Here is a 22,997-nt window from a genome sequence, read left to right as displayed (position 1 = left end):
GCACATGACTCATAAATGCATGTCTCCAGCCTAAATCACTCCCCTGTGCTGTAGACTCATCTATTTATTGTCAGTCAGGCACTGTTCTAGTTCCTGGGGATATAGTGATGAGCTAGACAGGGAGTGGGGAGGAAGAGACGAGCAATAAACAAATAGACAAACTGTCAGATAAGGTTAAGTGCTAAGGTGAGCATAAGCCAGGGTGATATGTTAGCGGGTGAGAGCTACTTTATATCGGCTGATCAAGTCTTTATAGAGGTGGTAAAATTTAAGCTGACTCTTCAATGAACGAAAGGAGCCAGCTGTACAAAGGGAAAAGGGAGCAGTGCAAAGGCCGTAAGGCAAGAATGAACAGTGTGTGCGCAAGGAACAGGAAGTGAGGAGGGGACCTGGTAGGAAATGAGGCCAGAGAAGTAGATAGGGGTCAGATCATGTAGGGCCTTGTAGGCTACGGTGAGGACTTTGGATTATTCTAAGTGAATGGGAAAGCCATTAGAGATTTTGTTGTTTTTAAGCAGGATAGAGTCTTGTTCTGATTAAATTTTTAGAAATTAATTCACCATTATTTGGAGAATGGGGACAGTTGGTAGTAGGGAGGCTTAAGGAGAGGCTATTGTAATTGGTAGGGTGAGAGTCCAGGAGCTTGGACTAGGGTGCTTAATAGCAGTGTAGAGGGCAGAGGGACAGATTCAAGAAAATTTGGAAGTAGAGTTGATAGGACTTGCTGATGGATTTGCATGTGGGATGTGAGGGAAAGAAGAATCCAGGATGATTCCAGGTGTTTGGCCTGGACAGTTGGGTCAATGGTGTGGCTGTGGACTGAGATGGGGGAAGATCTGAAGAGGAATGGGTTTGGGGAGAGAAGAGTAAAAGGTGAAGGCCATCAAGCATATGAGAATGTATGGATTTGTGATGTCGATTAGACGTCTAAGTAGAGATGTTAGGTAGCTTGTTGGATATCCTTTTGGAGTTCAGGGGGGTCAGTCCTGGAGGTAAAAGCTTTGGAAGTCATTGATATTAAGTCATGGTACTGGATGAGATTATCCAAAGAAAGGAAGGGTACAGATAAAGAAAAGAGGTCCAGGACCGTCCCTTGTCAAGCAGAGGAGAAGGAGCCAGCAAAAATGAATCAGGGAGAGCCAGGGGAGGAGTAGGAAGAAGATCAGGAAAGTGTGTTATCCTGCATCCAAGGAAGAAAGTGTTTTGACGGAGAAAGAGTGTTTATTTGTGTTAATGCTATTTAGAGGTCAAAGAGGTGACCTTAGAATTTGGTGATATTGAGGCCTTTGACCCTGAGGAACAGTTCTAGTGGAATGTTGAGGATAGAAGCCTGGTTGGAGTGAACTGAGAGAATGAGAGGGGAGGAAATGAAGAGTGTAGACAACTCTTCCAGAGGTATTGCTTTGAAGAGAAGCAGAGACGTTGGGGCTGGAGCAGCTGGAGGAAGTGAGCTCAAAAGAGAGTTTATTTCAGTTTTTTTTGGTTTTGTTTTTTAAGATGGGTAATTCTAGAATCTTGCTTCTCAAATGTGGCCTCTGGATCTAATCTGTCGGGGATCAACATGTGGTAGTACTGTGTACGATTTGTACATAGCTTACTTCACACGTGACTCACTATTTGGGTTCACCAACTTACTGGTCTACCATTTGAGAAGTCCACTGATCATATGCTTGGATGTTGCAGCAATGTCACCTTGCTACACAAATGTCTGTATGCTTACTCTCAATTTCTGTACCTATAACGGTAACAGTTTGTGAGCCAGTGCTGGTTTGTGGACCACACTTAAGAGTAGTGCCATTCTCAAGCATATTTGTATGCTGATGGGTATGAGTCTGTAAAGAGAAAAATGATGATGTAAGAGAGAGTGGGGATAACTGCATATGAAGATAAGAGGGGAGGGCTTCCCTGGTGGCGTAGTGGTTGAGAGTCCGCCTGCCAATGCAGGGGACACGGGTATGTGCCCCGGTCCGGGAAGATCCCACATGCCGTGGAGCGGCTGGGCCCTTGAGCCATGGCCACTGAGCCTGCGCGTCCGGAGCCTGTGCTCCGCAACAGGAGAGGCCACAACAGTGAGAGGCCCGCGTACCGCCAAAAAAAAAAAAAAAAAAAAAAAAAGATAAGAGGGAATTGGATCCATAGTAGATATGAAAGTTTGTACTTTATATACTAACAAAGAGTCTTCATTGTAGCAGTAGGGAAAGCAGAGTGCTCGTGTGTTGTTAGATTTGGAGTGGAAGATGACGGTTTCATGTTGCTTCTTGGTGGCAAAGTCATTACCTGATGGGAGCTGGAGGCTTACTGAAAGGGAAAAAGATGTGAAAGAGTCATTTTGGGGGAATAGAAAAGTGAACCTACTAAGAGAAATGCAGCGGGATTGCTGGCAGCATTGAGGGGGCCCGTTTGAAATTTGTGGTGGTAAATTTAAAATGATACCAGTCAATGTAGTTATATTTTCTCTAGAGATACAACTTTATTTCAACTTTATAACTTTGCTGCTTTGGTGTAGGCCTGGAGAGGTTGTTAGTTTGGTTTAACAAGGATTGAAGTTTTACTAGTTGAATATGAAGAAATGAATTAAAGTTGTTTGCAAGGGACTGATTATGAGGGAAGTGAGGACACCAAGCGGGGGCATGGAATTCGTTAAATTACTTAACTTTATAGTAGTATCTGTTCAGTACTGATAATAGTATCTGTTTCACAGAGTTGTTACAAGGATTAAATTCATTCATATAAATTACCTAGAACAGTGTCTGGCACATAGGAAGTGCCCTGTATGCACCCAGTATTGTTAGCTATTATCTCTCCTGGACCACAGAACTAGCCTCCTTACTGATCTCTTGGCATCATCCTTACCTCCTTCCATCTGTTGTCCATACTAAAGCCAAGGTGATCTTTTTGAAATGTACACACGTTACATCTTTTTAACACTTAAATGACTTAAATTATTTGGGTAGTTTAATAATAATTTGGGCTCCAAAGGCCTGCATGGTATGGCCCTCTCCAGTCTCATCTCTTGTGTCTATTGGTTCTCCCTTCTTTGGTTATACAGATTTACTTTAGTTCTTCAAGCTCACTGTACTCCCTCTTCTACTTGGAACATTTTACTGCGAATTGGAGCCTTCCTAGACCTCCCCCAGTGGGTCACTTTCTATTAATTGTACTTCATAGATTTTATATTTAATATGATTCTTCAGTCAGTGCTTTTCTGTTGTACTGTACAAAATGCCTTGAAGACAGTCTGTTTCTATTCACTGTTTTATCCCCAGTGCTTGTCCCAGAGCTTGATGCACGGTCAGTCAATATTAGAATGAATGAATGAATGAATGAATGAATGAATGAAAAAACGAACAAACTACCCATCGACCTCATGTAGGTTTGTGATGTTTGGACTGTGGATCAGGACTGACTTTTTTGAGGGTGAGATCTGAGAGATGATTCCTTAGAGAGGAGGTATAATGGAGAGGAGAAAGCAAAATTTGGGGCAGAAATATGTAGGTGAGAATCCACTTATCAGTTATCACTTATCAGCTATGTGACTTCGAACCTTTAATGTTTCCTCATTTATAAACTAAACATGATGGTATTTTCCTGATAGGTTACCATGAAGATTAAATTAGGTAATAAAAGCCCTTTGGTTCCTTTCTCCTTAGGGTGATTTCTGTGACTTGCTGTTTAACTACATTTGCCATTACTTGCTGTAATCCTTGTGGCCCCTTGATACCCTAATTATAGACTTCTAGAGGTTAAAGGCAGCCAGCATGTTCTTCTGATTCAGCCAACTTTGTTAAAGCAGGTGAATAACCAACAATCTCAGGCATGTGGTTCTGTTGCTAAACCCCCCAAACATGGGCTAATTGCAAGGATGCCTGGTCTCAATTACAACCTACTGGTTAGGGAAGGAGACAGCAGAGCCAGGTGGCCTCCTTGAGGGCCTGCATTTACACAGATATGCTGATCACAAATGAGTCTTATCAATTGTTTATTAATACTAAGTTCTTAAGTCCTTTCTTTCCAATTGCAATCTTGTTTATATTTTTGGGTCTATGTTGGGTAAGGCTTCTTTAGTGAGGTGAAGAAACGCTGAAGCTCAGAGATGGGATTATTGGGTGCCAGTCCTGCCTCTGTTTCTAGCTTTCCTAAAAGGGTCACAAGTCTCTCAGTCTGTTTGCTCATCTGTCATATGGGGGATAAGAGTATCTTCTTCTCATCTTAAGAGGTACATGGGTAAAAAGTTATCCTGGGAGAATTAGAAAAAGAAAGACATTATTTTAGTAGCCCTCCATCATAGATAAGTGTTGAAACCTCTGTTATTAACACAATTTAAGAATTAATGACAGGACTTGAGAAAAGAGCACTTGCACTGGATTCTCTTCCCTGTGGGCAGGTGTGTGGGTGGGGAGGAAGGGCATGAGAAAAAGGCAGGGTTTACAGAAATGCACGTGTCTTTTGCAGCTGAACTCCAACATGGTAACCTGAGTGTGGGACGCTGGTCAGTGGTGGTGCCATGTTAGCTTCTTTCGCCAATCCAGGTGGCACTAGGTTGACTCTCACCAAGCTGCTGGTACTCTTCAGCTCCAGACCACCGACTGGTCCCACCCCATCCTGCTAGCAGCCTGTTTACCAGGTTGGATTTTTGTTGAAGAGACCACATAGGGCAGAAAAAAATGTTAAAAATCCCTCCTGGCTTTTTTCGCCAACAATCCTGAGAATGCTACCTCAGCAATTATAGGGGAAAACATGACGATCTCCTTGCTTCTCAGTACGCACAGTGGGGCACTAGATTTGACTCTTAGGACTTTGGATATTATGGTTATCTCAGGTGTACATTTTTATCCTGCCCTCTCATTTTCTACCTTTATACTTTCTTCTTTGCTTATATTTGAAAGAGTTAATTAGTAGATGAGGGGTGGCCTGGTCCAAAAGAATTGCAGGTAATGGTTTCTCTGTGATTCCTAGTCATTCTGGTTCTCTCTGATACCTATTTTTCTGATAACAGAAAGTAATCATTGCATACACTTAGGTGAAAGGCCTGAGGGTGGTTTTTCTAGAGACTGCGGATGACCCAGTTATTTCAGTTTGATCTACAAGTTTCATTGACTCTTTTCTCTGTCATCTCCATTCCATTCTTAAGCTTGCCCATTCAGAGAATTTTCAGATCCTGCATTTCTGTTCTAAAATTTCCACTTAAATTTTTTTCAATTTCTCTGCTTTTAATAGATGTTATAATAGCTGCTTTAATATCCTTGTCTGATAATTCCAACATCTGGGTCATCTTAGAGTTGCCGTCTCCTGATTGTCTTTTCTCTTGCAAATGGGTTTAATTCTTTTAGTTCTTTATGTAATTTGGGATTGTGCCCTGGACATGGGTGCATGTGAATGTTATGTTGTGGAGACTCTGGCTTCTGTTGATTTTTTGTTTTAGCAGATAGTTAAGTTGGTTAGACTCAAAATTGCACGTTCTGTCTCACCTGTGGTGGGTGGCAGTTCAAATCTCAGTCCAGTTCTTTTGTCCTTAGCTGAGGTCCTTGGACTCTGCCCCATGTGGACATGGTTCAGGGGTCAGCTGGAGATTGGGCAGAGTGTCTCACAGAACCTAGGCTCTCCATCTCAGGCTCTCTTCTTTCTTCTTCTTGTCTGTGGCTTCTCTGGTCTCTCTGCCTTCTGGACAGAAAGTCTAGGGTTTAATTTTTAATTGGATCTTCAGCTGGACAACCCTCAGGTCAAAGCTCCAAAAATGGGGAATTCTTCCCCTGCCAGTCCCTTCTTCCAGTTTTTAACTTTTCTAAAGTCTGCCAGCCATTGTTCACTTCAGATAGTTGTTTTTTATATTTTATTCAGAGTGTTTAGTTGTTTATCTGTGGGAGGAGTGTACTGGAAGCAGAACTACCCACTAGCATTTTTATCTATTATCAAAGTGTTTTGGGAACAAAAGTGATATACATTTAAGAGAGTTTTTTTTTTTTTTTGTTACATAAATTAACCCATTTAGGCTGCAGTGTTTCAAATGGTGGTGCTTCTGCTGGTCCTTCAATTCCTTCACTCTTCTGATGGCAGACTTTACTGTGGTGGCAGAAATGGTGTTGTAGGTCCAGGCACTACCAGCTACTGTTTTCATGCAGGAGCCACAGTGCCAAATGCCCACAGCTCGTCTCTTCATCTTGGCTTTGCCACAGAAGGAGCAAGTGTGCTTGGCGTGCTGGCTGATTTCAATTTTCTTCACCCTTTTCCTGAGGGAGGCACCATAATGGGTCCCATATTTACCCACCGTTGTGACCTTCTTGGTGCGTTTAGCCATGTCGCCGCAACCTAGGTCCGAGCCCAGAGAGTAAGAGAGCTTTAATCTTCAATCAAATGAGGATGGACTGATGCATTTCCTTAATGTGGCTTGTGAACTATCTCAGGTGGACTCAACCGGGTTCACTTCAACCAGCTTTGCAGCCTTGGGCCAGTCTCTTCTCCTTGCTGGGACTCATTTTCTCCTCTGGAAGATGAGGCAGTTGGGCTCTTCCGTGATCTGTAAGGGTCCTATTATCTCTTCTTCTAGACAGAGAGCACATGCACACAGAACCCTCACTATCACCGCCAGCAGTAATAGCCAGGAGCACCAGAGGAGATGCCTGGGGCAGTGATGTGGCTGGATCCGCTGGGGTGAGAGGCTCTGAAGGGGCAGCACTACAGAGTTTGAGGAGTTTACAGTCATCCTTTGTCTCTGGGGACAGAGGACCAGGACACTGAGGAAGCAAGAAGTAAATGACATTCAGAAGCAAAGGAAAGAAATCATTTGCCCTTAGAAATAAGGAAAGGCTGTGTGATAGTTGAAAACAAATCAGGATCATCTGGAGTTCCTGTTTGTTTGATTTTTGGCAATGTATTCTATCCTGTTTTGAAGAGAATAGGCTCCTGGGCTTTATTACTATGCCAGCAAATTTGGCAGTAGGTGGAGGGGGCAGCAGCTTTCAGTAGAGGTGCTGCTGTCACTGTTAGGAGTTTAGAATTTTTATGTAGGAAAGGTTCTAGGCTATGCAAAGGAAGGTGTGTGTGTGTGTGTGTGTGTGTGTGTGTGTGTGTGTGTGTGTGTAAGGTGGGTGGAGGGGCAGGACAGAAGGTCTGTGGGCCAGTTCTGATGCTGTTTGAATAGCAACCACACTTAGTCTGCGTAGACTGATTGTCTTTCTGAAGTGTATGGTGCGGGGAGAGAGAGCTAAAGCTTCTGCCATGCCCACCCAAGCCATCCCTTGGGTGCTGCCCCTGGTACAGATCCTTTTTTCTACTTCTTTTCTAGCTGTTTTCATTGCTTATCAATAATTCTTCTCTCTTAGGTCTTAACTGGCTTGAGACTTCAAGCCCTCGTCTTTTTTAAAGCCAGTTGTATAAAGCTATCATTTTATTACTTCTTCATTTTAATTCTAGCCTTTTCTAGCTCCCTAGGAGGATGGAGGTAGGGGTAGATTCTGTATCTGTATGTATGTTACGTGGTTGGTGGTGGAGGTGTGGAAATTGGATTAAAGGGACCAACAGGGCTTCCCTGGTGGCGCAGTGGTTGAGAGTCCGCCTGCCGATGCAGGGGACACGGGTTCGTGCCCCGGTCCGGGAAGATCCCACATGCTGCGGAGCGGCTGGGCCCGTGAGCCATGGCTGCTGAGCCTGCGCGTCCGGAGCCTGTGCTCCGCAACGGAAGAGGCCACAACAGTGAGAGGCCTGCGTACCGCAAAAAAAAGGGACCAACAGCCTGGGAAGGAGGTCACAGGGTGGTCTGTGGGATATGTAAGAGAGGGATGGGCAGTTGTCATGAAAGGAGGGGGATAGTGTGAGTGTAAGACGATGTACAAAAGCTTTAGTTTTGCCACTAGCTTAGAAGCCATTTTTCTGTTCTTCCTCAGGACTGGGATGGACAGAAGTTTGACCCAGATCTTCCACCTTCATTTACTCTTCTCCAGTGTTAGGGGTAAGATTCAATGAGTTAGGAGGCTTTTCAGCCCCCCTGGAGAAAGTTTATTACAAAACCAGGGGTAAAGTTTGCAGACAGGCTCTGTTTTTGTTCTAATTGATATTGAGTAGTTCAGGGCTGTTTTGAGGACCAAGTCTAGAAGGCACCCCAGTGAGAGTCAGCATGATGACTTGGCTTTTTGTAGTTGGACAGACTTGGGTTTAAACCCTGCCTGTCACTTACTCACAAGCTGTGAGACCTTGGACAAGTCACTTGACTTGTTGAAATTTAGATTCTTCATCTATAAGGGGGTAACATTATTGTGTTATTGTCTGGTGTAAAACATAAAACATATTGCCCAGGGTGTGGTGGATACTTCACAGATGTTTGGTTTTATTATTTTTTTCCTTACACATATTCCAGAACATCTTATTTTTAGTAGAATCCCAGCTTTAGCCCTAAGCAATTGTGTGACTCAGCCTTTCCAAGCTTTAGTTTCCTTCCTTAAAATGTGGGCATTTAACTAGTTGATTTCTGAGATCCTTCCTGAATGTAAGCTGTCATACGAATTTTTAGACTATTGGGGAATGTATAGGTCTGTTAATTTTAGGAACAACAATGTAGTCTATCCTGGGACCATATCATCCAGTAGGAAAGGGGAAGTCTCCTAGAGCCAAACTCCCTCTCTCCCCTGAGGAGAGAGATAGCCAGCTTCCTTCAGAGTCAGGATCTGCACGCAGATTCTCCCTTATCTCTTTCTGACACTGCAGTGTATGTGAAGGTCTTTGGGAGAGGCCTTTGGGTCAGCCCAGTCTTGGTGCAATTCAGGTTTTACCTATCTTTTCCCTTCTGTTTATATTCTCTCCAGGTCAAGAGGCAACTGCCATTAAAAGATAGTGAGTGACTGTTGCCAAGACAACAAGCATCAGGGGAGCAGCCAGAAGCATTGACAGAAAGCCTAAATTACCTAAATGGTAAGTATGTTGTACAATGTTGTAGAGCCACACTGATAGGATTGGGTGGTTTCTGAAGTCTCTACAATTTTACCACCATTACAAGAGAGGGAGGAAAGTCAGTATTTGTTGATGACCTATTCTGAACCAAGTACTGTGTTAAGTACCTCACATGTTTTCTCATTCAATCCACCCAGCCAACCTTCAGAAATAGGCCTAGCTACCATTTACTGAACACTTACTATATGCTAGGCATAGTCCTGTTCGACAGACATTATCTCCCTTAATATTTACACCAGCACTATGAGGTCAGTGCTGCTATTTTCACCACAAGGAAGTGAGCTTAGAGAGGTCAAATGACTTCTCCAAGTTCATACAAGTAGTAGATGGTAGGACTAGATTTTAAACCTGGGTTATTTTCATTGCACTATAATGCTTCTCTTTTGTGAAAGTTACTTTTTTTTTATTTATTTATTTTTATTTTTATTTTTTGAAAGTTACTTTTTGGTTGAGGCAGTGACTGACAGCTAGTTCCTTTTCCTAGCCCTTTCCGGATTGTGTATGCCAGTATCTTATTGGTGTTGTTGACTGAGGCAGTGGAGAGTACTAATGAAATAGAAGAAACTAGAGCACTGAGTGGCCAGAGGACCTAGTGGTCTTGGTCACCAGCGGTAGCTGTTTAATAGTTAGAACAAGGTTCTCTGGGAAGGAAGAGCAATGGGGCAACCAGAGAATGAGTCTGGGAAATGGGTTCTAGGCGTAGGAGTGATTGGACATAGGAAAGGAATCTTAGCAAGACCTCTCACTCTCATGGGAACCCCTCCTGGAAACAGGCATAGTTTGGGACAGGCTCTTCTTGAGGGAGTGGGAAACTTTGAGGCAAATTCTTGCCCTGTTCGTTGGCTCAGGTTTCTTGTTCTGTTCCTTTCCCTGGAGGATTTTTCCTACCCCAGGGAACTGGGTAGATAATGAAATTCATTTTTGGTTGGGTGGGGTGGCAGCCAGTATTCATTTGTTCATTGATCTTTCTGAGGGTACTTTAGTCTCTCTTTATTGGAGCACCAATGTTTTTTCAATATACTTGGTGAATTTGGGAGGGGGCAGTAATCATTTTCATCAACAAAATTTATTACACATACCTCTTATACATAGAGTGTTTTGCTATATACTGGGACTTATGTTCTGATGGTACCACTTACCACGTGGCTAGCACGGTTCTTGGAGCTAAGTGTCCAGCCTTAAACAAAACAGGGAAAAAATCCTTGTTCTCAAGGATTATATTCTAATGGGTAGAAATATTTTAAAAAATGAATAGCTAGATGTAAATAAATAAGTAGATAAATAAACAACACCCATAGGTGATAGTTGCTCAGAAGAACCAACAGCAGGGTAAGGTGGTAATAGGGAGTGATGGGGAGCTGAGAGATTGTTACTTTATGTAAGGTCATCAGGGAAGTCCTCTGATGAGGTGATATTTTAAGCCAAGATCTGAAAGAAGTGAGGAACACACACAGGGAAATACCTGGGAGAAAAGCATCCCAGGCAGAGGGAACAGCTAATGTAAAAGCCCTGAGGTATCAGTGTGGCTTGTTCTGTCCAAGTCCCGACAGGGCCGCCAGTGTGCTGGAGTGGAGTTAGTCGGGAAAGAGCAGTAGGGGATGAAAGCAGAGAAGTAATGGGACTCAGATCACCTAGGGCCTGAGAGCGGGGGTAAGACCTTTGGAGTGGATTTTATTTATTTAAAAAAATATTTGTTTGTTTGTTTGTTTGTTTGCTGCATTGGGTCTCAGTTCCAGCACACAGGATCTTTTGTTGCGGTGCGCAGGCTCTTCGTCGCAGTGCGTGGGCTTCTCTCCAGTTGTGGCGCATGGGCTTCTCTCTAGTTGTGGCACGCTGGCTCCAGAGCTCATGGGCTCTGTAGTTGTGGTGTGTGGGCTTAGTTGCCCCGCGACATGTGGGATCTTAATTCCCTGACCAGGGATCGAACCAGCGTCCCCTGCATTGCAAGACGGATTCTTAACCACTGGACCACCAGGGAAGTCCCTGGAGTGCATTTTATTCTGAGCGAGATGGGAGCCACTGGGGAGGGGACAGTGGAGGAGAGACATGATTTGACTTACGTTTTAAAAGGCTTATACTCTGTTTGCTCTTGGGGAACAAGACTGTGGAAGGTGGGGTAAAGTGGGCATCAGCGGAAGCAGGGAGACCAGGTAGGAAGCTTTCGCCTTCGTTAGGGCAGGGATGGTGGTGGCTCAGACTAGGGTGGCAGTGCTGTGTAGCCAGAAAGGAATGGTTTCTGGACATATTTTTTTTGAAGGCAGAGTTAAATTCTAATTCTCTCTGTAGAGATGTTTGATTTATCTGGAGTTAACCTCTAGGTCACATGGGCTTGAGGGTATCATTGGAAACTTGACAGTGATCTCTGGTAAAATTCTAAACCTGATTGAGCGAAGGATAAGAACACAGGGATGACCGTAGAAATCACTAAGAGTAACTCAAGCTAACTGATAATTTTTTTTTCTTTAAGTTTTGCTGTGATTTTACTTAAATTGTAAAACCAGTACAAGTTTGTTATTGAAATATTAGAAAACAAAGGAAAAAAATCATACCATCCAGGGGTAATTACTATATATATAGCACTTTGATGTATATTAGGGCAATTCGTTTTTGAAAAGGTTCCTAGGCTGGGGTATCAGGAATATGCTACAAAGGTAATATGACTTAAGTGCTAAAATTAGGTATTTAACATTTTCTCATGTGATCCTAAGACAAAGAAAATTTGGGGCTGGCTTGCATGCAAAGGATATACAAGTACTGATTAATGGATTGATGTTTATCTAGACGGGTTGTTTTTAGTGGCATTCTGGAGGGCTGTTCTTGGTTATATTTTGTTTAACAATTTGAAAATCAATTTGGATGAAGATACAGAAGAGACATGCCTGTTAGATTAATAAATAGTGAGTGAATGCTTATAAACTGGAAGTTGTAGAAAATACTTAGACAATTGAAACTATTGATTGAAACCAACTTTCAAATTGAAATGAAAAAAAAAAGGTAAATAATGTAAGCTTAAGATGGACCAATCAACCAAAAATAGTAAATGAAAAATTTCAGATATAAACAATTTATAAGTTTTGAATTGCATGCTCTTCTGAGTAGCGTGATGAAATCTTGCTCCGTCCTCTTGTCCAGTTGACCCTTGAACAACGCGGGTTTGAACTGTGCGGGTCCATTTATATGCGGATTTTTTCTATAGTAAGTACTACAGTACCGCACGATCTGCAGTTGGTTGACTCTACGGATGCAGAACTCAGGATACAGAGGAACTGCATGTATGGAGGAACTGCCTCTATGAAGGGCCAAGTGTAAGTTATACATGGATTTTGAGTGCTCGGAAGGTCGTTGCCCCTAACCCTCACATTGTTCAAGGGTTAACTGTATAGGAAAAAACATAATACATAGAGGGTTCTGTACTGTGTGTGGTTTCAGGCATCCACCAGGGGTCTTGAAACATATCCCCCGTGGGTGAGGGGGGGATACTCTATCTAGAGGTTTTAGGGCTGTGCACTTTTTGTTGGGGGAGGGCCTGTTTGAAAAGTCTTCAGAAAACTGCAGTGACAGATGATCACCGTCAGAATGGTGCAGGGGAGGCTTGGAAGGAAGAGGAAAAGGGAGAAAGGGGGAATTCTAAACTTGGTCCTCAAATATTACCGCCTCAGCCTCTGCACTTGCTGTGAGATTTCAAGGGCTTCTCTGTTGCACTCAACCATATCAGTTACCTGCTCTGCTCCTCCCCTTGTGCCTGTCGTGTCAGTACTGCTGAGTTTCTTAAAGTTCCCCAAATGCAGCATTGTTTTGTTTGCCTGCCCTCCCTTCCTTCCTCCCTGTAAACAATTACTTTATACCCTTTATGTACCACTGTTCAAAGTGCTGGAGAGACAGCAGTAAAAAACAGCTGCAAATACAAAAAAACATGCCTGATCTCATAGATCTTACAATCTAGTAAAAAGAGTCACACGGTAAATAAATTCTCAAGCAATTAAGTGGTAAAATGTGCTAAGAAGGAACAAGTAGAATATCTTACCTTAGAGCTGTCTGAAGATGAAATGAGCTGCCTTGGGAGGAAATGAGTACCCTTCCTGTCATTGAATAGGAGCTGAATGACTACTTGCTAGATAATTTCTTCATTGAGTGGGAAGTTGGATCAGATGATCTCTAAATCCTTTCCAACCTGGAGAATCTCTACATACTAGTTGGGCTCCCAGCCCTGAGGTTTGCATATCTAAAATACATGAATTTGTGATTCTGGGAAAAATCTTTTTAAGTCCAGAAATTAAATAGAAACACTCAAGAAGTGCTGGTGAGATGTGGACAGCTGAAGGTTTTAAGACAGGTAACTAGAAATTGTCAGGAGGAAACTGCTTTAAAATAGTTTTCCCATTTTCCTTTAGATCAGGGACTGGCAAACTGTGGTCCACAGGCCCACTGCCTTTTTTTTTTTTTTTTTTTTGCGGTACGCGGGCCTCTCACTGTTGTGGCCTCTCCCGTTGCGGAGCAGAGGCTCCGGACGCGCAGGCTCAGCGGCCATGGCTCACGGGCCCAGCCGCTCCACGGCATGTGGGATCTTCCTGGACCGGGGCACGAACCGGTATCCCCTGCATCGGCAGGCGGACTCTCAACCACTGCGCCACCAGGGAAACCCTCCACTGCCTATTTTTGTAAATAAAGTTTAGTTGAAACACAGCCATGTCATTTGCTTATGTATTGTGTATGGCTGCTTCACACTACAATGGCAGAGTTGAGTAGTTGGGACAGAGACCTTAGGCCTTACAAAGCCTAAAATATTTGCTATCAAACTAAGTTGTATACTTATATGGATACTATCAAACTTTACAGAAAAAGTTTGCTGATCCCCTACTTTAAATGACTGTTGGGAACAGGAAGTGAATCATGGCAGCTGTGTTGGGGGAAAGGGCAGGGCAAGTTTGATTCTGTACTATTTCAGACCTTCCTGGCCCACTAGGACAGGAAAAAGAACCAGCCTCCAAAATGCTGGATAGGGCCACTTGGAACTGGGTTCAAGACCTTTGGCAGAAAGGAGGTCTGAATGAGAGACAGTGATATATCTTTCTAGTATGAGTTGGAACTGAGTTAGACACTGGTATGTGTGTTGGGCGGGGGGAGGAAGTTGGCATTAAAGAATGGACTACTCGTCCCTTTCTTCACTTTCCCATGATTTCTGAGGCTTAATATAAACAATTTCCTTCCCACACCCCACTCTTGGGTACAATTAATCACTTCTTCTGAGCTTCTAGTGCACATATATCAGGTGGTGAAATGTACTAAGTGAAAAGAAGCAGAGTGGGTGCTATGTTTTGTGAGATGGTCAGGGAGGCCTCTTTTTTTTATATATATATATTATTTTTATTTCTCACTTATACCTCAATAAAGCTGTTATAAAACATATATAATAAAAATATTAGGAAATAAATCCAGCAACATATAAAAACATAATAACATAATCAAGTTTGGTTTATCCTGTGAATGCAAGGTTGGTTTAACATTTCAAAAAATCACTTTAATTCACAATATTAATTGAATAAAGGAGAAAATCAACATGATCATTTAAGTTGATGCAAAAGAAAACCATTGGATAAAATTCCACACCCTACATGATTAAAAAGAAAAAAAAAATCAGCTAATTAGGAATGAAGAGGTACGTCCTCAATCTGATGAATGACATTTACCGGAAAACCTCTAGTAAACATTATAAGTAACATTGAAATACTGAATCCTTCCCCCACCCAAGGTCAGTAGCAAAGCAGTATGTCCACTCTCATCATTTTACTTCAACATTGTATTTGGGGAAAATAAATGTCTCACAATTTGGAAAGGAAAAGGCTAAATAGTCATTATTTGCAGAAGACATACCATATGTGTAGAAAATCTAAAGGAATCTGCAACAGTTACTAGAAATGATAAGTGATTTTAGCAATATCACCTAATATAGTTAATGTGTTTTTTTTCAGGTGCACATATTTATTTTTAAAATAAATGTATTTATTTATTTGTTTTTATTTATTTATTTTTGGCTGCATTAGGTCTTCGTTGCTGTGCGTGGGCTTTCTCTAGTTGCAGTGAGCGGGGGCTACTCTTCGTTGCGGTACATGGGCTTCTCATTGTGGGGGCTTCTCGTTGTGGAGCATGGGCTCTAGGTGCACGGGCTTCAGTAGTTGTGGCATGTGGGCTCAGTAGTTGTGGCTTGTGGGCCCTAGAGCGCAGGCTCAGTAGTCGTGGCGCACGGGCCTATTTCCTCCGCGGCATGTGGGATCCTCCCGGACCAGGGCTCGAACTCATGTCCCCTGCATTGGCAGGCAGATTCTTAACCACTGCGCCACCAGGGAAGCCAGGGAGGCCTCTTTTATTTATTTTTTGCGGTACGCGGGCCTCTCACTGTTGTGGCCCCTCCCGTTGCGGAGCACAGGCTCCGGACGCATAGGCTCAGCGGCCATGGCTCACGGGCCCAGCCACTCCGCGGCATATGGGATCTTCCCGGACCGGGGCACGAACCCATGTCCCCTGCATCGGGCAGGCGGACTCTCAACCACTGCGCCACCAGGGAAGCCCCTCTTTATTTGTATTTTGTAATTGGTTCTAGCTTTCTGATTCTTGAAGTCAAGGGTTGGGTCTTAATGATCTCTCTCTAGCACTTGGCAAAATGCTGGGTGCATTACAGATGTTCCATAGATGTCTACTAAATAAATGCATTTTACCTGGATAAACATACTTGATGGGGAGTGCAGGAAGACTGGAAAGAGAGGCATCTGTCTCTTCCCTTTGTGGATGGTCCTGGAGGTAGCAAAGCATTTCTTTCTCTGGCTGTGCTTAGGGCCAAAAGGTCAGAGATAAGTGAAACTCTAACCTCATTTTCGATCCATTTCCTTATTTATTACCCTGGGTAGAAGGGCTGATTTTAGTGAGTCTCTCTTTTGAGGAGGATTCTGCCTAGTGAAACTTACCTTAGGTATGCACAGGACTTTTCAAAGAGATTTTGCTGACTTTAACTTTTGCTGTGAGGTAGGTGGGGTTGATATTCTTTTATTTTTTCAGAGGAAGGGTCTGAGACATGAAGAAGATCAATGACTTGGCCAAACAGGGTAGCATTCTTAAAGGAATATGGTCTTTGGAACTAGACTTGGGTTCACCATCTGGCTGTCATTACTAGCTGTGTGACCTTGGGCAAGTTTGAGGGTACCGATCCCATAAGGTTATTGTGAAGGCTGAGTAGAATAATAGTAATAGCTACTGTTTGTTGTGACTTACGTGCAAGGCATTCTGCTAAGTGCTTTACATGCCGGGGGATTACATATTGTCTTTGGATGAGAAAACCTCAGAGAAGTAATTTGTTCAAGTAGATAGATCTGGGATTCCTAGAGAAAGCATGTATAGTAAGTCCTTACTATATTGTCTGTAGTATAGTCATGCTCAATTTGGGGTTGTCCTTTATTTGTTCCCTTTATACCTTTCTGTTTTTATTGGTCTATGTATAATCAGAATGCCTCACTTTGTAAAAATGCTCAAGAATTTGTAGGGAAGTGCTTTTACACAATGGGAAGAGTCCTGGGTAGAGTCAGGAGACTAAAGTCCTTGGCTTTGCTAAGTTGTTGGAGAAATATTGAGTCTCAGTTCCTTCATTTTTAAAATAAAGGGATTGGGCCAAACAGGCAGTTTTATTTTAAATAAAAGCGGTAGAACTCTTTCATGAGTCATTTGGGGGAAGACCAATATGTTAAGAAGCTGAAATCGGTTGCTTTGGTTGACTGAGTGAGAGAGGGAGCCTGACTCAGCCTGCTCAGACCTTTGCCCCTGCTCTCTTTTCCCAGGTGACTCTGGAAGGGGTTTGCTCAGTCTGGTTTGAAAGTCAGTGGACTAAATGATCTTTTAGCTGTGTTTTGGCTATGAAATCCCATTCTAAGGAGTGGAAGAAGATCCAGAAATATTTTCTGCTTCAACACTTCCTCCAATAATTAGAACCTCTATGAGTGGTGTGGTTTTCTGGTATTTATGTCATATTTCCATGGCATAGACCTGAAAGCCAGATGGGTCATTGTCCAACGGGAGAAGCACTGTGCAAGTGGCTTGGGGCTTGGGACGAGACCTTTCAGAGCATTACCACGGGACTTGATATCTGTGCTGGCTGTATCTGTTATTGTTAGTTGTTTTCTCCATTTGTAATCCATGAGTAAGTAGCTCCTCGACATCGTTTTTATCATTTTCTGTTAATGGTTAGTGCCAAAGGGCTGACCAGCCATTTAATAATTAGGGGGCTCATTCAGCCCTATTCATTCATTGAATTTTAAGCATTAATTTATGTGCTAGGCTTCCTGCTGGGTGCTGAGAATACAGTGGTGAAAAAGAAACAAGTTGGAGAGATAAAATGAATAAATAAAACTTGAATACATTGTGATAAGTGCTGTGATGGGACCAATACAGCAGACTAAAGCGCAAGAAAGAGGCGCCCTGATCTAGCCTAGGGGTTCAGGAAGGAGGTGCTCCAGGAGCTTCCAGGAGGAGGTACTGCCTAAGGTGGGATTTGAAAAACTGAAAAGGAAGTATTATCAAGCTAGTGAAGGCCTGGAGGTGAGAGAGAGTGCAAGGTTTGTGGAACGTCGGGAGTGAAGAGCTACGCGGAGTTTGAAGACGAGGCTGAAGGGGTAGGCAGGGCGGGTGGTTAGGACTTCACATGCCGTGTGGGGAGTGTAGGCTTTGTCCTGAGCAATAAGGCCCTTTAAAGGATTTTGAGCAGTGGCGTGTGATAACTCTCTTCTCTATATATTTCAGTAAGTATTTGCTGTATATTCAGTGAGTTTCGCTTTTTCATTCCTTGTGCTACCCTGGTTGATTCATATCAGAGTCTTGAACAGAACATATAAAATTGGCACTAAAAGCCAAATGAATAAAAAAGCAGTGTAATTCCTGGACTCTGCTAATTCAGAAATATCATTTGTAGGTGGGGCTGTACTTAAGTTTAACATTTTCCTCTCTAAGAAAGAGATTTGTTTATGTAGTATAAATAAGACTTGTTGAGGAGAATGTCTGTTTGGGGTAAGCTGTTTTTTTTTTTTAAACAACTTAAGATATAATTTATGTATCATAAAGTTCCTCTCTTTAAAGTATACAATTTAATGACTGTCTAGCATACTTATGAGGATAAGCTGTTTTAAAGCTCTTTGTATTATAGAAGCATCATTTGTCCTCCAATAACTGCTATGCCACTACAGATCTTTTGTATCTACTCATTTAAAAGTGGTTTATGGCTCCTACTTTTAGTTCAGTCCCCCATCCCCTCCACCCTGTGTATAAAATTGGTAGTTAAGGGGCTTCCCTGGTGGCGCAGTGGTTGAGAGTCCGCCTGCCGATGCAGGGGACACGGGTTCGTGCCCCGGTCCGGGAAGATCCCACATGCCGCGGAGCGGCTGGGCCCGTGAGCCATAGCCACTGAGCCTGCGCGTCCGGAGAGGCCACAACAGTGAGAGGCCCGCGTACCGCAAGAAAAAAAAATGGTAGTTAAGGATTTTTTTTTTTTTACTGTACCACTAGGCAAAAGGCCAAAAACAAGGTTTTTTTTTTGTATGTAGGAAAAGTAGATGGGAATAAGGGAAATGGTTTCTTTCTTATAAAAAATATATAGATGTAGGGTTTTTTTTTCCTCTCCGTTTTTGGGAATGAGGAAGCCTGTAAGCTGGAAAAAGGAGAAGGGGAGACCAAAGGAGGCACAGGTGAGAAGAGACAGAGAAAGACAATACCCAGGGAAGCCGAGTGGTGGAGAGGAAAGAATAGTTAGGGAGCTGGGCGATGGAGAGGCTGGGGGGGAGGCAGGCCCCGTAATTTCCAACGCCGCGGAGGCCTTGGTGTTTTTTAAAAGCTGAGCATGGGCTCCACCTGGTGGCTCCAGGCTTTAGGTGCAATTGATGGAGGAGATCTTGGGGTTGGAGAGAAGTGGCATTTAGCATCTCCTCAAATCCTGCTTAAGGTCGTTTCTCTTTTGCCCTGAGCTTTCTCATGGGGTCATTGTTGAGTCCATTTTTCTCTCAGATGGAGGCTGTTTTTCTCTTATGGCTCAGACCTTGTTCCCTCCATCCTTTCTCCTATGTTTAAATCTAATATCAGACTGCATCACCCAGTGCCCTTATTGTTACTGTCATATTGAACCCCAGGGTCACTGCCTCTCATTTCTCGATGACTATAGTTTCTTGTTTAATGTCACAATTTGCAGCACTAGTCCTGTTAATTTGTGGGCTTTCAATGTACAATTCAGGAATCCTTGCAACACCTTTGCCTCTCAGTATTTCTCTCTTCCAGTGATCTCACCCCTCTCTGTAGCTGGCATTCCCAGAATCATACTTTAGTTTTTTAACTTACAAAAGTTAAGACTACTTTTTTGGAGCAGTTTTCGATTCACAGCAGAATTGAGGGGAAGGTACAGCAATATCCCATATACCCCCTGTCCACTTCCCTCCTCAGGTTCCCCCCCATTATCAACATCTCCCATGTACATTTGTTACAGTTGATGAACCTCCACACACATGATGTTCACCCAAAGTCCATAGTTTGCATTCGGGTTCACTCTTGGTGTTGTACATCCTGTGAGTTTGGACAAATGTATAATGACATGTATCCACCATTATAGTATCATACAGAGTAGTTTTACTGCCCTGAAAATCCTCTGTGCTCTGCCTATTCATACCTTAGTTCTTGACATTATCAATTACTGCAACTCCTTGATAATTTCAGTTCCCTGAGATCCCTCTCTGATTACCGTCTCCTATCTTTCAAGCTCATTCCTCCTAGTACCCTGACTCCAACAATCCTTCAGTCCTCATTGGTACCTTCAATTCATTGGTCCTATTACATTTTCACTGTTCTTCACATGTTCTTATTGTTCGTGTTTCTCTTTACTGAAGCTCCCTTGTGCACACCTATAATTTCCTCACTCTTTTCTTGCTTTGTTACATTTGCAAACTTCCAACCCTGTTTTCAGTCCAATTCTCTCTCTCTGTGCCTTCACCTGGTCAGCAGAACAAGACTGAATATAAAAATACAACCTTGCTGATTGGTTTCACTTTAAATCATAACCATGAATTTCAAGTGGGCCCTTAATGTTGCCTGGCAATCATTCTATTTTCCATTCACCTAGATGACCATTTCTGAAACCTGTACTACTCTACCCCCTGCCCTTGTCATCATTTTAAGATGATGATCTTGCTTTCTACTTCAGTGAAAAAGCAAAAACAGTCAGAAGAGAACTTTATTAGACTACTACCACCACACCTTCCTTCCTACCTACCCACTAATACTTGCACCCATATACTCTGCCTTCCTGCCTCTTATAGATGAACTATCTGTGCTTTTTTTGTTGTTTTTGTAATATTATTTTTAAAAATTTGTCTTATTGAAGTATAGCTGATTTACAATGTTGTGTTAGTTTCTGATGTACAGCAAAGTGATTCAGTTAGGTATATATATGGTTTATTACAGGATATTGAATATAGTTCCCTGTGCTATACAGTCGGACCTTGTTGTTTATCCATTCTGTATATAATATTTTGCATCTTACCTGTGCTGCTATTGCTACATTATATGCCTGAGTATGTTTAGTTTTTTAAGAAACCACCAAACTGTCTTCTAAAAGTGGCTGTACCATTTTGCATCTTCACTAGCAAGGAGAGTTCCTGTGGTTCACATCCTTACTAGCATTTGGTGTAGTGGTAACTTTAAATTTGCATTTCCCTGATGACAAGTGATGTTGGAGCATCTTTTCATAAGCTTATTTGCCACCTGTACGTCTTCTTTAGTGAAGTGTCTGTTAAGGTATTTGGCCCATTTTAAAATCAGATTTTCTTATTGTTATCAGATATGTCCTTTGCAAGTTTTTTTTCCTTCAGTCTGTGGCTTGTCTTCTCATTCTCTTGACATTGTCTTTTGCAGAGCAGTTTTTAATTTTAATGAAGTTCATTTTATCGATTACTCCTTTCATGAATTGTACCTTTGGTGTTGTATCTAAGAAGTCACAGCCAAACCCAGGGTCACTAGGTATCCTCCTTATGATATCTTCTAGGTGTTTTATAGTTTTATCTATGACATTTAGGGCTGTGACCCATTTCAAGTTAGTGTTTGTGAAGGATGTAAGGTCTGTGTCGATATTGATAGTTTTGCACGTGAATGTCCAATTTGTTCTAGCACCATTTGTTGAAAAGACTGTCTTTCTGTTGTATTGCCCTTGCTTCTTTGTCAAAGATCAGGTGACCATATTTCTGTGGGTCTATTTCTGGGCTCTCTGTTCTGTTCCATTAATCTATTTGTCTTTTCTCTCACCAGTATCACACAGTCTTGAATATTGCAGCTTTTTATAGTGAGTCTTGAAGTTGGGTAGCATCAGTTCTCCAACTCTGTTGTTCTCCTTCAATATGGCATTGGCTGTACTGGGTCTTTTGCCTCTCCATGCAAATTTTAGAATCCATTTGGCTATATCCACAAAATAACTTGCTGGGATTTTGACTGAGATTGCATTGAATCTAGAGGTCAAATTGGGAAGAACTGAGTTTGGATAATATTGAGTGTTAGAATCCACGAACATGGAATATCTTTTTATTAGTTCTTCATCAGAGTTTTGTGGTTTTCTTCATATAGATCTTGTACATATTGTGCGATTTATACCTGTGTATTTCATTTTAGGAGGTGCTAATACAAAGGGTATTGTGTTTTCAATTTTGAATTCCACGTGTTCATTGCTGGTATATACAGGAAATTGATCGACTTTTGTATGTTAACCTTATATCCTGCAACCTTGCTATAGTTATAATTGCTTATTAGTTCCAGTTTTTTTGTTGATTCATTTAGATTTTCTACATAAGACAGTCATATCATCTGTGAACAAAGACAGTTTTATTTCTTCTTTCCCAATCAGTATACCTTTTCTTCTCTTTTCCTGTCTTACTGTGTTAGCTAGGACTTCAGTAAATTTTGAGAAGCTGTGATAGGAGGGGACATCCTTGCCTCGTTCTTGATCTTAGCGAGAAAGCTTTGGACTTCCCACAATTAGGTATGATGTTATCTGTAGGGTTTTTTGTAGATGTGAGGAAGTTCCCCTCTGTTCCTACTTTGCTGAGAGTTTTTATTATGAATAGGTATTGAATTTTGTCAAGTGCTTTTTTGCATCTATTAATATGATCATGTGATTTTTCTTCTTTAACCTGTCAGTGTGGTGGATTTCATTTATTGATTTTTGAATACTGAACCAGCTCTGCATACCTGGGACAAATCACGCTTAGTTGTGGTGTATAATTATTTTTATACAGTGTTGGATTTCATTTACTAATATTTCATTAAGGATTTTTGTATCTGTGTTCATGAGAGATATTGGGCTGTAGTTTTCTTTTCTTGTAATGTCTTTGCTTTTGTTGTTAATGTAATGCTGGCATCAAAGGACAAGTTAGGAAGTATTCCCTTTGCTTCTCTTTTTGGAAGAGGTTGTAGATACTTGGTATAATTTCTTGGTATAATTTCAGCAGTGAAATGATGGGCCTGGTGCTTTCTGTTTTGCAAGGTTATTAAATATTGATTCAATTTATTTAATAGATACAGGTCTATTGTGTTTTTCTTCTTGTGTGAGTTTTGGTAGATTGTGTCTTTCAAGAAATTGATTTCATCTAAGCTATCAAGTTTGTGTGCATAGAGTTATGCATAATATTCCTTTATTATCCTTTTAGGGTCCATGGGATCTGTAGTGATGTCCCTCTTTCATTTCTTTTTTTAAAAAAATATTTATTTATTTGGTTGTGCCAGGTCTTAGCTGTGGCAGGTAGGCTCCTTAGTTGCGGCAGGTGGGCTCCTTAGTTGTGGCATGCGAACTCTTAGTTGCGGCATGCATGTGGGATCTAGTTCCCTGACCAGGGATCAAACCTGGGCCCCCTGCATTGGGTTATTAGTAATTTGTGTTTTCTTTCTTTTTTTTCTTAGTTAGCCTGGCAAGAGGCTGATTGATTTTATTGATATTTTCAAAGAACCAGCTTTTGGTTTCATTGATTTTTTTTCTCTATTGATTTTCTGTTTTCAGT

General features: G+C 42.0%; 2 protein-coding genes across 4 annotated transcripts in view; one reads left to right on the top strand and one right to left on the bottom strand.

Moving 5' to 3' along the window:
- LUZP1 (leucine zipper protein 1) overlaps positions 1-22,997 on the top strand; it is an 87,665-nt gene that overhangs the window by 50,323 nt on the left and 14,345 nt on the right. For 2 of the 3 annotated variants that reach the window (XM_079916904.1, XM_079916902.1), the window contains exon 2: positions 8,796-8,901. The gene's annotated coding sequence lies outside the window, so the exon portion shown is untranslated. Of the gene's footprint in view, positions 1-7,880; positions 7,946-8,795; positions 8,902-22,997 lie in introns of all 3 variants that reach the window. The other variant, XM_079916903.1, reaches the window with a different exon arrangement.
- On the bottom strand, positions 5,122-6,509 carry LOC307187330 (large ribosomal subunit protein eL43-like). The gene has a single exon (XM_079923255.1). It carries the CDS (start codon positions 6,293-6,295, stop codon positions 5,900-5,902), a length of 396 nt encoding a protein of 131 aa, XP_079779381.1. The 5' UTR covers positions 6,296-6,509; the 3' UTR covers positions 5,122-5,899.

Source organism: Stenella coeruleoalba (genome assembly GCF_951394435.1).
Source record: "Stenella coeruleoalba genome assembly, chromosome: 1".
NCBI classification, from domain to species: domain Eukaryota; kingdom Metazoa; phylum Chordata; class Mammalia; order Artiodactyla; family Delphinidae; genus Stenella; species Stenella coeruleoalba.
Note: the sequence above shows the minus strand (reverse complement) of the source record. Positions and strands in the feature narration are given on the sequence as shown.